The 17026-nt window shown below is 42.6% G+C and overlaps 1 protein-coding gene across 3 annotated transcripts in view; it reads left to right on the top strand.

Moving 5' to 3' along the window:
• Positions 1-39: 39 nt before the first annotated feature.
• Positions 40-17026, top strand: part of Snx1 (sorting nexin 1) — a 40307-nt gene continuing 23320 nt past the window's right edge. The window contains exons 1-2 of one of the 3 annotated variants that reach the window (XM_087563947.1): positions 40-176; positions 16387-16498. In XM_087563947.1, coding sequence (XP_087420073.1) covers positions 162-176; positions 16387-16498 — 127 coding nt within the window. In that variant the 5' untranslated portion in view covers positions 40-161. Of the gene's footprint in view, positions 177-1663; positions 1924-16386; positions 16499-17026 lie in introns of those variants that run through there. The other 2 variants (XM_087563948.1, NM_053411.1) reach the window with 2 other exon arrangements.

The following is a 17026-nucleotide window of genomic DNA, read 5'->3' as shown; positions in this document are numbered from 1 at the left end:
CCTTAAGGCTCGTTAGGCGCATTGCATGCTGGGATGTCTAGGGGCGAAGTAGCCGAGGGCCGTCGAAATGCATCTGGGGCTTGTAGTCTCAGCCAGAGGATCGTGTAACGGACTGTTAGGCGTCACCAAGTGCCCCACACAGTTCCTAGGAAGAACTAAAGATGAATCCTGAAGAGGTAGGGAAAAGGAGATCAAGGTTACTACTATTGGAAGGTCTTCTAGAACAGAGACTTTTCTTTCTTAGAGGAAGCCACTTCCAATTTTTTCTTACTTTCTGATCAGGCCGGAAGTGGGTTTCCTTTGCGGTTAAAGAGGCTATTTTGGGAGACAAATGTTGATAGGCATGGCCACGGACAAGGAAGACTTGGTTTTCTTGTCTTCTAGAGACTTAGTCCAGCTCAACTTCTCTCCATGGGGAGTATATCTACCAACCACCACCCCAATTACAGCGAGAGAACTTTCTCTGTGTTCACTATGTATAGTGACGATAATGGAGATGACCATCCTAAAAAGGCATTTCTTAAGCTTTCTTGTGTTCTTGGCTGTGATGAGTGCCCATTACAGAGTTGATTGTGTTTCCACCTCACAATGTATATGCAGGAATAAAAGTTACAAACTAAGACACTCTCCCGACCTTCAAGCAGTTTACAGACTATAAAGGAATCCACCTCTCATGTTGAGTTTGCAGTTGCAAACAGCCAACTTCGCTAGGCCTGGTGGCTTGTGCCTGTAATTCCAGCACTTGGAGGCCGAAGGAGGAACATTGCCACCAGTTTGAGGCCAACTTTGGATACAGAATTTCAAGCCCGTTTAAATGAGACTTTGTTTCAACCAGAAAAGCAAACCAGGTCTGTTGGTTTTAATGGCAGTTTTCGTGTCCTTGAAAAGAAAGGGTCATCTTGCAGAATTAGTTCGTGATAACATAACCTACGTTATCTTTTAACTCTAGTTGACTGCGACTCACCAACCTATGATTAAGTCCCAGGAAATTTTGATCCAATCCCAACAATATCCCTGCCATTTCACTTCATTGTCATCGGAAATATAACCCCAAATTCTTAGAGATCGAATTTAATACACTGAGATCTCGCCTTTGTGTAAAGCCTGGTTTCTCCCAAAAGAATCGATAATGTTTTTTATTGTTGCACACTGTAACACTGAGTGTGTTTAAATTGTTGATTTACAAGACTGCCTCATTAAACTGTAAGCACTCATTAAACTGTGAGCCAGGAGCTTTTGTATTTGTATTTGAAACGCACAGTAAGGTGCCAAACTCACAGTGAATGCTCTGTATATATTGAATGAATTAATGCTGTCCAAAAACTAAGTAGCAAAACTTCCTGCAGTCTTTTCAGCCCTCAATCAAAAATATGTATTAAATCTCTCTGAGAGCACTGTGCTTGGCATGAGCAGGTGGCACGCAGAGGTTTTCAAACATTGTTAGTCACAGACTTCTTTATTCAAGTGAAAACTTAGAAGTGTGACAGATAGAGCAGAGCCTTGCAGGGCACAAAGACCTGGCGGAACTGGGAAGCTCTAGCTCCTCCTCTGCCTATTTGGCTGGCCGGAGTGCAGCCTTGCGGTTCAGGGCTCGGATTGGGTGAGCAGAAGCCCAGGCCCCGCCCCAAGTGTCTGCCCCAGGCTCCGCCCCGACGGTCCCTCCGGGTCTGTAACGGCCCTCGCGCACCTCACACAGCTGGAGCGCTTTGCTCGCGGCACTGTCTATAAAGTTGTTGTTGCTGCTTCCGCCACGGGTGGAGGAAGATGGCGTCGGGAGGTGGTGGCTGTAGCGCTTCGGAGCGACTCCCTCCGCCCTTCCCTGGAATGGATCCGGAGTCCGAAGGGGCTGCCGGGGGGTCAGAACCCGAGGCTGGGGACAGCGACACCGAGGGGGAGGATATTTTCACTGGCGCCGCGGCAGCTGTGAGTTCCCATCCTTGGGGCAGCAGACAGGAAAGAGCCCCCCAAAAGAGAACCCTTATCAAGGGTTCGAGGGCTTTGAGGATAGTGGGCCTGGTGGGAAGTCTTCGCTGGGTATCAGCAATCAGGACTCCAGGGCCCTAAGAAGGAAACGAGCCCTAGAGCCTGGCTGCCCAAGCCCGGGCGGGAAGAGACGATGAGGGGTGTGGTGGCTTCACCATGGATCCTTAATAGCCAAGAGCAACCTAGGCCGTCCCCTGGTCCTGAGATGTGGTTACCCCAGGGATTCCACGGGCAGTTCTACTGGTTGTGTCTTGGGCAGACTGACTTAACATGACAAATAAGAAAATGAGGTGCAGACCATCAGTTCCCTTGCCTTACTGCACCGAAAGTGGAAACGTGATCTAGGGTAGGATCATGGCCCGCCCACTGATCTCCTGTTATACCCAGCACTTCCTGGTCATTACCAAAGCCCATTCTGGATCCCAGTTTATGAAAGTTAGGTTGTGACTCCTTTGATCTCTCGAAGAATCCGGCCAAATGCTGGTTGAGAGAAGATGCACCCAGATAAATTACACGGATCAGCAAGCTTTATTTCTGTTAAACGGATACATTAAAGTGCTTGGAAACAGATCTATAAATGTGAAGGGGAAAGATGCCTCCCATAATAAATATCTAGGTTTCAAATGAGAGCTAGCTGCTAGCAAAACAAACAAAACCTCCTCTTCTTTCAGTGTGGAATGTCACGAGTTAACAGCACCAGGAGGGATGTTTTGGGCTGTTTTATGAGAACACTGACTCATACCACTTGGTACAGTTAGTTCCAGCTTAGAAACGTCTTCAGTATTGAGTCTATGCAGTTATCTTCCTTTCTTGGTTATTGTTTCTCTTCAGAGTAGCTAATCAGTATCAGACTAAGTTAAATAACTTTAAATTCTGTATACCGCATGTGTCTGAAAACTTGGAGGTGCTCCTTATGTCAGAAAAAGTTTAGATTTTGGAGGCATTTCTTACATGACCATAGTTAGAATTTTACTATGTTGAGAAATTGGAGGCCATAATTCCAGCTCATAAAGTGGTTGGTGGTGCTAACAACAGCAAATTATCTAATGATGTCTGTTACTCTGATGTCTGTTACTACTTGCCGCCCGCTAAGGTAGTCTTCCTTTCTGTTTAAGTATCGTTATATAGTTACTCTCTTAAATATGGAGAACAACAGCTAATGTTCTGCTGGGATGGTGGATGAAATACCTGAGAATTGACACTGGCACCTAGGAGCTGTTGTCTAGAGTTCTCAGTGAAACTTGGAAGCCGTGATTTTATTGACCTCATCCAGTTGGTTGATGGAGGCACAATACTTAAGACTGTAGAAATCTCTTACCTTCTTCCCAAAAAACAAGGGAGAGAAAGTCAGAATGACTTTGCTCTACCACAGAAAGCAGGTGCTGGGTCAAACCTAGCTCTTTACGAATGCTAGGTATACATTTTACCACTGAACTATGTCCTCAGTAGCTAGCTATCTTTAGATTTGACCCAGAATACTAATTTTTAAGAAACCAAGGCTTCACTAAAGGACTTTATTAAGCAACCATTAATTATAAATTATATTATAACAAAAGCTTTAGTTGTGAGATAAACACTATAGAGGATTGCCGCACTTCTGCACAGTTGTAGTTAAAGAAAATCACTGAAAAAATTAAGAAATTAAGTTGTACCTATTGGCTCAAACCTATAATCTCAGCTACTCTGAACCTGAAGCAGGGGGCTCTGTCAAGGTCATCCTGGGTACAGAGAAGAGTACAAAGAATAGGCTTTGAAGTCTGATGCTAATCTAGGCTGTTTTCGTGCTTATTTTAACTTTGGCTTTTGTTTTGTTATCATTTGAGATAGGTTCTCTTGTAGCCAAAATGGCTTGAACTCCCAATCAGTCCTTCTGCCTCCACCTCTGGATGGCAGGATAAGCATGCTCCGCTAAACTCAGTTTCGCTAGCTTAACTTTGGACAAAGTATTCTGTTAGCTATAGTCTTCATTTCCTAACAGAAAGAAAGGTAAGTGTCTTGGTATGGTAAAATTCCAACACTTGGGAGACTGAGGCAGTAAGATCAAGAGCCCACCCTGGACTTCATTGGACATTGTCTTAGGAGACTAAATAAATAAGTAGGGATTTGAGAATTCTAATGAATGGGCAGAGTAAAAGGAATGTGGTAGAAACACACACACACACACACACACACACACACACACACACACTCCTGACAACAGAAGGATACGTATTTACTACTGTTTTTATATGAAGGTTAAGTTAGGATGTGAAATACTTGGAACAGTTGTTTCTACACAATAAATTAAACTGTTTTAGAAGATGTTGGACTGGATTTGTTGACAAGGGTATCAACTGTCGAAACTCCCACAAAACTGAATGAGTAAGAAAACAAAGCTAATTTATAAGATTGATTCTGATCAGCCTAAAGTTTTCAGAGTAAGCAATTGATGGCTTCAGTGGCTTCCTATTGTTTTAAGTTGATTGTGTGTGTGTGTGTGTGTGTGTGTGTGTGTGAGTGAGAGAGAGAGAGAGAGAGAGAGAGAGAGAGAGAGAGAGAGAGAAGGGGCTTGAACCTGGATGCTTGAGCATTTTATTTAAACATTCTACCATTGAGCTACATCTAAGCCCAAGTTAACCTTCCTGTTGTGATTCGGCAACATTTTAGAGGCAAAGAAATGGACATTAAAGTGTTGGGAAGCTGAGGTGGGTAGCATTTAAAACTAATTCACGGTATGCATGTAATGTTCTGGACAGCTGCTGCCATTAATCATCCCATCTGCTGTTTTCTTCAGCCAAGAATCCACGTCACTACAGTAATAAAAATGGGTTTGTAGTCAAAAGATAGGCCAGTGAGGTACATCTCAAAATATATATGCCGTTCAGTTGAGTAGGAGACCCTGAAACCAAAAGAAGTCAGAAGTCATTAATAAAAAGTCTGAATCCAACTCTTTGATGTGGACTGGAATCCTGATATTTAGTTGAAGCTTTCTTCTAGAATAGGACTGCTCTCTCAGTAAAACACGGGACTGAATTAGAGCCATCGGCATTTTAAATTCTCAGTGTTACGTTCAAAAGTGCATGCAGATTTTCCACCACACATGACTTCACTGGTTTGCTTACTGTAAGTAAAGGGCTCACACAGACGCAGGTCCCTTTGTCCTCCAAAGCTTATCTGCTCATCTCCTCAGCAGCCTGCCAGGAGCACAGTAGATTTCTCTTTGCTCAAATAAAAAGGGGGAAACTATGGTGGCTTTCTTATCCTGATAGAAAGGAAGAAAATATAGAGAAATGAAGTCATTGGCTTTGATTTTGGCCCAACATCAAATGTCAGTGTCTTCATTTGGTTTTATGTCAAGCCAATTCAGATTTTTTTTTTCTCATTACTCTCCTGTGAACTAAACCCCATTGACTAGAGAAAGGTCTGGGAAAATAACATGGGGTAAAGAAGGAATGGCAAGAGACTGGAAAAGTCATGCTGAACAATTTGTCTTTGATTAGTCTGTTACTTACAGAGCCCTGTGCAAATGCTTAATGCTTTTAGTCCCAGCCCTTGGGAGGCTGAGGCAAAAGGTCACAAGCTCAAGGCCAGACTGCTATATAGCAGACCCTATCTTGAAACAAAAACAACAAAAGACTTATTTATATATGCCTTCTGTTATTTAAAATTAACAAGAGAGTATAATATATTGTTACAAATTTAAATGTTTAAAAGTAGTAGACCAACAAGATAAAGGTTCTTGCTAATGACCCTGACAACCTGAGTTTGATTCTTGGCACCCAGGAGAGAACTTACTTCTGAAAGTTAGCCTCTGATTTCCTCCACATATGTGTTACAGTGCATGCATGCATGCACGCACACACGCGTGCTCACGTGCGCTCGTGCGCGCGCACACACACACACTATAATGTAATTTAAATTTTTAATTTAAAAAAAGCGAAGCCTTGAATAGCAGTGCCTCCTGATGAACAGAACTAACATTTAAACAGGAAAGGACATGGACTTGTTAGATCCAACCCTGAATCTGTGATTAGTACAGAATGTATCTTGGGGTTAGGGTATATGCAACTAGCAGAGACCGCGATAAAAGCTAATAAACATTTTTAATTTGTGTTAAGTATATTCATGTAGCTGCAAAACATGTTCATGTTTTCATTGGGCAAGTCCGAAACTCTGTACCCATCAACAGTACCCACTCCCCTTTTCATTTCTAGTCTTGTTTCTGTGAGTATCATTCCAACCCAGGTTTCTACGAGCCTTTCCTTTGAGCCAGGGAAACACCACATTAACGGGCCAGTCTCAAAGGTGTAGATTCATCTCACCAGGCTGCTTCTTCCGCCTCAACCTCCTCTAACTGGGACTGTAGTCATGGGTAACCGTTTTATAAACTCACTGTTACTTTATCTATCTATCTATCTATCATCTATCTATTTATTTATTTATTTATTTTTGGTCCCATGTAGTGCAGTCTGACCTCTTGTTCTACAGCTGAGGTTGGCCTTGAACTTCTGAGCTTTCTGCCCCTACCTCTGAATGTGATGGTTGTAGATACCTCACACAAGAGTAATCCTAGCAGTTTTGTTTTGTTTTGTTTTGTTTTGTTTTTGAGATAGGATCTATGAAGTCCAGGGTACCCTCAGTTGCACATCTCCCTGCTGAAACCTGAGTGCTGGGATTTCAGTCATGTAACACATACTGTCTACAGTATGTGTCTTTTTGTGCAGGCTTATTTTGCTAAGTATAATATCCTCAAGGTTCATCCTAGTTGTGGCACGTATCAGTACCTTATTTAGGACAGATAATATCCCATCCTATATCTTTTTTTAATATTTACTTATTTATTTTATGTATGTGAGTACACTGTAGCTGTCTTCAGACACACCAGAAGAGGGCATCAGATCTCATTACAGATGGTTGTGAGCCACCATGTGGTTGCTGGGAATTGAACTCAGGACCTCTGGAAGGGCAGTCAGTGCTCTTAACAGCTGAGCCATCTCTCGAGCCCCACACTCCCCCTCCCCGTCCTATATCTTATCTTCATATCCATTCACATGCCATTAGACTCTGTTAGTTTTACCTTTGGCTATTAAGACATGTGCTTCTGAACTAGAGTGTGCAAACATAAAGTCCCTCTTTCACTCTTAGATCCTAGTAATGGGACTGCTGGATCTTACAGTGATACTATTTTTAATTTTTTTTTTAAGAACCTCTATATTTATACCATTTTACAATCCCAACTCAGCTCTTTTTCAACCTTGAATGCATATAGACTAACTTCTTTCAATCTGGACAGATTTTGGAATTTTTATTTTAAGAAAACAAGAAAAAGAAAGCATGAAAAAAGTGACAGTTTCCCTGGTCAGTGTTTTAATTCTGTATTCTGTACAGCATGCACATGGCTGTTCCCTCATGTTTAACCTGTCTTCAATACATTTGTGAGTATATATGTGTGAGTTCATGGGGGAGTGCACTTGTATGCATTCATGTGTGTGTGTGTGTGTGTGTGTGTGTGTGTGTGTGTTTGCGCACGTGCGCATACGTTTGTCTAGAAGTCAAGATCATGCATTGTTCCTCAGGAGTCATCCACCTTGGGTTTTGAAACAGTTTCTCACTGGAGCCTGGGACTTGCTGATTAGATCGATTTGACTGGTCTACCTGCCTCTGCCTCCCCAGCGCTGGGAAGACAGTGTGCCACCATTCCCAGCTTTTTAGGCAGTGACTGGGGCTAGAACTAAGATCCTTATGCATATATGGTAGGCATCTTACTGGTTAACCTATCTCCTTAGCCTCCTTCAGTAAATTTCTTTTTATCTTTAAAGGGAGTTATTTATTTTCCATGTGTGTACACATCTTGGAGGGTACACTAGCATGTGTAGTGGGAGGTTCATGTCATGCCTGGCTTCTACATGGGTGCTAGGGATTGAACTCAGGTCCTCATGTTTGAGTGGTAGGCACTTTACCAATTGAGCTTCCAGGAAATTTCTTGACACAAACCTTACTTTGGCCTTTTTTACAAAGATGATGATGGTGGGAGTGGTGCATGGGGGCAGTTGTCCGAGGACAACTCTCATGTCACTTCCCTTCTTCCCCCCTGTGATTCAGGGGATCCGACGTGGGTCTGTCAGCTTTGTGTGACTAGTGCTTTTATTTGCTGAACCATACCTCCAACCCTCTTCTCTAGCTTTAACAGGATTTCTGATACCGAATCCTTTTATTTTTTTAGACAAGATCCTGGCAATGCCACTTGCTACACAGACCAGGGTGGCTTCTGACTCACAGAGCTCTGCATGTCTGCCATCCCTAGTGCTGAGATTAAAGGCTCTGTTGTTTTGTTCAGTTAATAGTTCAACCACTTGGAACTCACAGTAGTAAATAGTTAGAGGTAAGTTTCTTGTTAAAGCTGGGTGTAGTAGTACACCTCACTCTGAGGGTGGAGATAGAAGGATACGAAGTTCATGGCCAGCAGCGCTATATAGGACCCTGTCTCCAAAAGCAAAAGAAAATTTTCTTTTATGTCATGGCTTCTTGTGGGAACACATTGCTTCAAACCGTGTGGTTAAATCTGGTCTGAAGTTCAGAAGTTGGAGGCTGCGCGTGGCCTTTTAGTCCCAGCACTGGGGAGGCAGAAGCAGGAGGATCTGTTAAATTCAAGGCCAGTTTGACCAAGAGCAGTGGGTCTCAATCTTCCTAATGATCTGGTCTTTTAATATAGTTCCTCATGTTGTGGTGACCCCAACCATAAAACTATTCTTATTGCTACTTCATAACTGTAATTTTGCTACTGATATCAATCATCATGTAAATATCTGATTTGTGACACCTGTGAAAGGGTCATTCAAACCCCAAGGGGTCACAGCTCATAGGTTGAGAACCAATGGTCTACAGAGTCACCAGGAATGCCAGGGCTACATAAAGAGACCCTGTCTATAGTAGTAGTAGTAGTAGTAGTAGTAGTAGTAGTAGTAGTAGTAGTAGTAGTAAAGTTCAGAAGTTGAAATTCCACATTCTGATAAAAATTTACTTGAAGGCAGCAATGTGCACTGCTATGAAAGCTTCATTTTAGTGATCAGCACAAATAATGAACAATCATATTTACTTCATAGGTTACTGGGCATGGTTTTGCACCTTTAATTTCAGCAGTCAGGTGGGATCTCTGAGTTCCAGGCCAGCCTGTTCTACAGAGTGAGTTCTAGGACAGCCAGGGCTATTCCACAGAGAAACCCAGTCTTGAGAGAGAGAGAGAGAGAGAGAGAGAGAGAGAGAGAGAGAGAGAGAGAGATACATACATACATACATACATACATACATACATACATAGACAGATAATTATTTTATATACGTCATTGAATTGAATTGTTCTGGCACTTTACCTAATTCTCAGCATTATAGAGGAAGTAGTTAGAAAGCACCTGTGGGGAAGAGAGCTGACTTTTCCAGACGGCTTATAAGAACCCAATCTAAATTTTATTTATTATGGCGTATGGAACATGTGAGAAGTAATAAAGGCTGTGGCCAACTTGTAGTCTGAGGGAGCTTGAGCCCTTCTGCTTTGGGCCAGCTCCCGTGGCTTGGGTGTTGGCAGCTGGTAAGGCTGGGAGGGGGAGAGGAAAAGGAACACTAATTCCCCTCCCTGGGTCCTCGAAGCTTCTCAGCCCTTTAAAGTAACTTTTTTTTTTTTTTTTTTGGTTCTTTTTTTCGGAGCTGGGGACCAAACCCAGGGCCTTGTGCTTCCTAGGCAAGCGCTCTACCACTGAGCTAAATCCCCAACCCCTAAAGTAACTTTTGACATGAATAAATCATGGGTGGCTGCTGCAGAGAGCAGCCGCAAGTGCCTCATCTGCGGAAACAAGCCTGTTGCTCAACTGTGTCTGGTTCAGGCTTTGCTTAGTCAGATGGCCAGCTGGGGCTTCTTCACTCACTTGAGCACAGATTCAGTCTGGGTTTGCCTCTTCCATGGTGGAGCTGATCCACCCTTTAGTTGTCTGGACCTCCTGCAGCTTTCCTCACCCAGAAGTGAGGAATTACAGCAGCAGGAGTGGAGCCCAATGTTTGCAGCTTTATTTCAGCTGACCACAGCAGCCTTTGCACTCTGAGGTCTCCAGTGGTCCCTGTTCATGACTTCCGTAACTAGCAAAATGGCCAACTTCAGGCTCCTTTCTCCACCCTTCCAGAGGCCTTTTCCTTTGTTCTTCTGCTTCTCTACTTAAGAAATCCTTCTCCTTGGTGTGTGTGTGTTTTGGACTCATTGTATAGATCTATTCTCAAAACAAAATATTTGTTTAAAGATTTATTTATTTTTTATTTATATGAGTGCACTCTGTCTTCAGACACACACCAGAAGAGGGCATCGGATCCCATTACAGATGGTTGTGAGCCACCATGTGGTTGCTGGGAATTGAACTCATGACTCTGGAAGAGCAGTCAGTGCTCTCAACTGCTGAGCCATCTCTCCAGCCCCAAAACAAAATTTTTTTTTTTTTGGTTCTTTTTTTTCGGAGCTGGGGACCGAACCCAGGCCTTTGCGCTTCCTAGGTAAGCGCTCTACCACTGAGCTAAATCCCCAGCCCCAAAATATTTTAACATATAAAATACATCAGCTCACAAAGGGAGCCATTTATATTAGTAATTGTTTTTTGAAACAGGGTCTCACTATACAGTAGTTCGAGCTGGCCTTGAACTTAGGACAGTCCTCCTCCCTCGGCCTCTCAAATACTGAGCTGGTAACCATGAAACACCATACCTAGCTTACCATATCCTTTTGATGTTTTAAATAATAAAATCTAGAGCTCTAGTTAGCTACCACAATTTTTAAATAAAGACAGGCACAAATGGTACTTCAGTATCTATAGCAATTACATCATACAACAACAGCTACTGTTGGATTGGGGGTTGTGGCTCACTGGTGAAGTGCTTGCCCAATGTAGGTAAGATTCTGAGTTCTGGTCCTAGCACTTCAAAACAAAACAAAAGACATTTAGTGTGTATTAGTTATCGTCTCAACTACTGTGGTTGCAATTATGCCTTTCTTTATGAGCAGAGAAAACGGTATATTTTACCAGAGGTTAGGGAAAATAAAGTTGTAATTTTATTCCTATCCAAGTTCAGCTACCACTGCCCTTGGAATTCTGTGGCTCGTGAGACTCAGTGCTGGGTGGGAGGGGCTGTTAAAGCTATGAGAGAAGGTAGTACTGTGAAACATTTAACTGTTTAGTTAGTTACGCAGTTTGTAGATGCAGCCAGATTCCAACAGACACAAAATGCTCATTTTCCCAAGTACAGGTGTTAGCCACTGTTAAACGTGATTCTGGGACAGGAGTCATCTACACATATTTGCCGCCTAACACCTTCAGAAAGGAAGGCAGCCCGATTGGCATCTTGATTTTTGCCTGGTGCTCTCTATATGGACACTGATAGGAATAAAGAATGATGAATTTGCACTGTTAAACTATTGAGTTTGTGACAGTTTGTTGCTACTAGTAAGAATACACAGATACCACCTCATTTATTTTCCATAGTAAAGTTGGCAAGGGGAGCAGCATTCATGGTAAGGCGGCCTGTTGTATGGGTGTGGCCCCTCCTTGGCTCCTTAACCTTACTCAGTTATGCTCATTTTGTCTTTAAAAGATAAACAGTCTAGCCCTCCACAGGCAGTGTCACCTTATCATTGAGTTGGGATTGTAAGTACAATTGGGGGTGGTTGTTTTTTATGCAGTGACCTGAATTTATCATATTTATCTGTGCGTGCGTGCGTGCGTGCGTGCGTGTGTGCGTGCGTGCGTGCGTGCGTGCGTGCGTGTGTGTGTGTGTGTGTGTGTGTGTGTGTGTGTGTTACCACTGCCCACATTTGGAGGCCAGGGGGACAACTGTCAGGAGTCAAGCCTCTCTCTTCCTACCATGTACATTTCAGTGACTGAACTCACGTCCTCAGGCTTATCGGTAGACAGCTTTATCTGCCAAGTGCCTTTATCTGCTGAGCCGTCTTTCCAGCCTGGGTAAAGTCCCTTAAATGTAACCCGTAGGTCCTCTGCAGGGCAAAGAGAAGTTAAGCAACAAGAGGAAGAATCACAACTGCTAATCTAATGGGAAGTTGCCTGGAATCCCAGCAGTGGTTTTCAGTCCAGACTGGCCACATCACTCTGAGGAGCCCACACCTACTTTCTAAGCTAAGAAAAGCATGCTCATAGCCTGTGTCTGAGAGTTTGAGGCTGATATGTGTTGAGAAATACCTATTTGCTCTAAATAAAAGTGCCCCCACTTCCTGCAAGATCATTCTAATACCTCTCCAAGATTAGCATTTGTCCATTTCTCTGCTCTTTTTGTAATAAGCAGGAGCTTTTAGACAGGCTTATCAGTGAAACCGCCTGCTAGTGCCAAAAGGAGTGAGCAGGTATTGGATATCCTTATCTGCTAGCAAAAGAGAACATTGCTTTTTTTATAAAAGGGCAAAGGAGGATAGCAGGATAGTTTCCTTGGCTTTATTTACTACAACTGCTGTTTTTGTTTGTTACCCAGAAATGCTTCCTCTTTTGAAGGGATGGGTAGCTGTAACTTACTATTAAGGAGCTAGGATGTTTTTGAAACAGGGTCTTCCAAGTAGCTGAATCTGGGCTTGAACTTGCTCTCCTGCCTTCGCCCTCTGAGTGCTGGGGTTAGAGCAGCAGCAGCAGCTCTCAGCCTGTGAGTCATGACCCCTTTGGGAACTCTTTCACAGGGGTTGTATATCAGGTATTTACATTACAATTCATAACAGCAAAATTAGTTTTGAAGTAACAACAATAGAAAATAATTTAACAGTTGGGGGTCACCACAACATAAGGAATTGTGTTAAAGGGTTGAAGCATTAAAAGGTTAAGAACCATTGGATTACAGATGTGTTACCAGGCCTGCTTACTAAGGTCCTAGAAGGATAATTTACACATTGGTTCTGCATTCAGTGTAATGCGTCTCTCCCTTCTCCAAAAGTAAGTTCATCTAGCTAGAAAACTGGCTTTCTGGGCTGGAGAGATGGCTCAGTGGTTAAGAGCACCCGACTGCTCTTCCAGAGGTCATGAGTTCAATTCCCAGCAACCACATGGTGGCTCACAACCATCTGTAAAGAGATCCGATTCCCTCTTCTGGTGTATCTGAAGACAGCTACAGTGTACTTATATATAATAAATGAATAAATCTTTAAAAAAAAAAAAGAAAAGAAAACTGGCTTTCTTAAAACAAAGTCTTACACATGTTAAACGTCAGCTTTTTTTTTTTTTTTGGTTCTTTTTTTCTGAGCTGGGGACCGAACCCAGGGCCTTGCGCTTCCTAGGTAAGCGCTCTACCACTGAGCTAAATCCCCAGCCCCAAACGTTAGCTTTTGGAGACTGGCGAGATAGCTTACAGATTAAGAGCGGATTTTGCTCTTGCAGAGGACTTGACTTGGTTCCTGGAATCCATATGGGGCAATTCCAGCTCCAGGGAATCTGATGCCTCTGGCCTCCACAGACACTACACTCACAAGCACATACCAACACACACACACACACACACACACACACACACACAAAATTAAAAATAAAACAATTTAAAATTTTTGAATTAGCTTTTCACCTTAGATATAAGGTATGGAAACTGTTGTGATGCCTGGCAGGTTATATTTTGAAGGCAAGCAGCTGTAGACCTATCTTGTCCCCACCAGCATACTGTGGAGATACCACGGACATGGATGTCCTCCTCCTTACCTTAAAAATGGTTCTGGCCCAGTTTGGTGGCATCCACATTTAACCTCTAAAGTTGGGAGATGGTGCTGTGAGTTTGAGGACAGCCTGAGCTACTTACTTAGTAAGACCCAAAGGTTTATTTTTTTCTTTTTTCTTTTGTTTCTTTTTTTAAAGTGACTTTGTTCAATTTGCTTTTTTTGTTGTTGTTGTTGTTGTTGTTCTTGGTTGTAAGTTAAACTTGAGAGCATTATTATGCTTATTATTAGTAGTAGTAGTAGTAGTACATGTACAGTAGGTTCTCCTCAGTAAGGTTAGTTTCTTAGTATTAATACAAATCAACTGAAAATCAATTTAAAACATTTTGTGTATGTGTGGGTTTTGTGTGTGTGAGAGAGAGAGAGAGAGAGACAGACAGACAGACAGACACAGAGACACAGAGAGAAATTGACTAGACTGGCTGGCCAGTAAGCTCCCAGGATCCTCCTGTCTCTACCTGATTCTCACTGTAGTTAGCTTTTTAAGTGTGTGTTGAGAATCTAAAATTGAGCCCTCATGCCTGTGTGGTCAGTGCTTTTACCCATTGAACCATCTCCCCAGCCCTGAAAAAGGTATGTTTATAAATGTATATTATAAATGTACATGTAAACATACTTACTGTTACAAAAGAGCTACAGATAAAGATTAGAGTACTAGTGTGGCAACTTTGTTCAGTTGTCTTGTGCCCAGCCAGGCATGTGGGCCCCAGGGAATCTCTGACAGCATTTCTCTAGTCTCAAGGGTACGTGTTACCTAGCTCACTAATAGCACAAATCTTGTTTCCATCACAGTTTCCATCAGACTTAGGTCTGGGCTTGTCATGGATGGGTGGAGGGAGAGGGGCAGGTGGTGGACCTCTGGTTGTCTCTAAGTAGCTTTTTCATCTGGATCTGTGGCTTGATTAGCAGAGCAATGACAGGCTGCCTCCCAGGATCAGGCGGTAGATAGAAGTGGAGAGCCGGGTTTATTCATCTACATATCTCAGGAATAGATTCTTTTGGAAATTGTAACAGGCCCTTTCATGTTGCTTTGGTTTCTTTGGTTTGTAGTCCCCCTTGTCCTTCTGCCTACTGAGTCTAAGCTCCCTGAGTTCTTCCTCTGAAGAGGGCTGGCGCCAGTGGGAAAGAAGCTAAAAGAACTTAGGTGGCTTCTGAGCTCTCCTTGAGTGAGAGTGAAGGAAGAAAGTGGTTGTGAGCGGTTTTAGGCAGGAAGTGTTAGTTTTGTTTTCATTCTGGCTTGTTTTTTTTTTTTAAGATTTATTTACTTAATGTATGTAAGCACACTGTCACTGTCTTCAGAAACACCAGATCCCATTACAGATGGTTGTGAGTCACCATGTGGTTGTGGGGAATTGAACTCAGGACCTCTGGAAGAGCAGTCATTGCTCTCAACCTCTCAGCCATCTCTCCAGCCTTCATTCTGTTTCTTTATCTTTTGGTAATTCTCTTTTGTTCTTATAATTGGGAGCAGCTACAGGAGAGGCCACCTTCTCAGACAGATTTGTATAAGGTCTAACATTTACCACTGAACTTCATTAGCACAGAACAGCTAATACAAACCAAATGCAGCTAAAATTTTCTTTCCTTGAAAGGAAGGCCCAATACGGTGAGGAAGCTGTTTGCATGAGAAACTCAGAGAATATCAGAAGATCTGTCATTTCACTTTGCTCTGTTGGGCCCGAAAGGCCTGTCCAAGGAACAAACCCTCTCAGATTTGTTAAGGGAATGTTTTAGGAAAATTCCCTTAAATCAGGTCTTTTAACTGCCTTCGCCTTAGGGTCTGACTTCAAAGCCCTGCAGTAGCATAAACTGGCCTTCTGTAGATGCATGTGGCACAATCCAGCTTTGTTCACACTGGTACCGGCCTGGGCTGCTTCCCCACTCTTGTTTGTGACTGCGATGAGCTGTTACTACAGGCCAAGGACCACTGCTTTTTCACTGTGTGCCTATTAGAACAAGCATGGCTGGCTTACTCTCTATCCACCATAGAGTGTGGCTAAAATTTTTTTCCATGTCAGTTGCAGATGAAAACCAACCGTACTTCTAAGCAGCATTAGACAGAAAGTGTTAAGTCTCCCTGTGTCTGTCAGGTGAGTTAGGAATGTCTAAGCTTCAGTTAATAGTTTAGCCAACCCAACAAAGGAAACCTGGGATCAGAGCTTCAACTCCGAACTCCAACGTGATGTCCTTGTCACTAGAATATACCCTGTCAGCCAGCACTTGAAATAAAAAAGGTCATCAGGCTGGGCATTGTGGCACACACCTTTAATCCCAGCACTTGAGAGGCAGAGGCAGGCAGATGGATCCCTGAGTTTGAGGCCAGTTTGGTCTGGCTACACAGAGAAACCCTGTCTTGAAATACTCACTTCTACCCTAAAAAAAAAGAAAGAAAGAATTTTTTTTAGAAATTATCTGTGTATATCCATCCCCATGTTGGTTTCCTGTGGTTTGGGATATCATATTCCAGCAAGATGTTGGTTATACAAATTAACCTGTGATGTGTGTGGACTTAGCCCTGTGGTCACCTGAGCAGCACTCTTCGTTCAAGCAATGATTGGCTACTTGCTGAGCCAGCTAACTAGTGAACCTGTCTTCTAAACACTGTGGGACAGAGGGACGCCATAGTCCCTTTCTAGGTAGGCAGTTTGTTTTTCAGGGTTTCATTCTATTCAAAATATTTTTTTTTTTGTTTTTAGAGTAAGCCCCAGTCTCCAAAGAAAACCACATCCCTTTTTCCTATCAAAAATGGTTCCAAAGAAAATGGGATCCATGAAGAACAAGACCAAGAGCCACAGGACCTCTTTGCAGGCAAGTAGAGACTCGAAATTTAGGCACCTTTTATTCATCTCTATGAAGTTATGAGCTATTAAATTAAAAACCACTGTGCATATGCATAAATTAGAATTTTTAAGCCTGGCACAATAGAATCTGTGTCTATGATACCAGCACTTGGGAGGTAAAGACAGGAAGATCAGGAGTCCAGGTTCATCCTTGGCTACCTAGCAAGTTCAAGGCCAGCACAGGCTAAATGAGACCTTGTCTCAAAAACAAACAAAAAAAAAAAACCTACAACAAAACCCCCTAAACAAACAAACAAAAATCTAATTTTTAAGAATATGAGTTAAGGGGCTGGGGATTTAGCTCAGTGGTAGAGCGCTTACCTAGGAAGCACAAGGCCCTGGGTTCGGTCCCCAGCTCCGAAAAAAAAAGAACCAAAAAAAAGACTAAAAAAAAAAAAAAAAAAAGAATATGAGTTAAATTATTAAAAATTAGAAATATGGTAAGGGGAATTACAGAAATACTATATCACAGGAACTCACAAAAGTATAAGGTTAT

The sequence above is a fragment of the Rattus norvegicus genome, chromosome 8 (assembly GCF_021556685.1).
Source record: "Rattus norvegicus strain SHRSP/BbbUtx chromosome 8, alternate assembly SHRSP_T2T, whole genome shotgun sequence".
NCBI classification, from domain to species: Eukaryota; Metazoa; Chordata; class Mammalia; order Rodentia; family Muridae; genus Rattus; species Rattus norvegicus.
The sequence above is the reverse complement of the archived record's forward strand: the minus strand, read 5'-3'. Positions and strand labels throughout refer to the sequence as shown.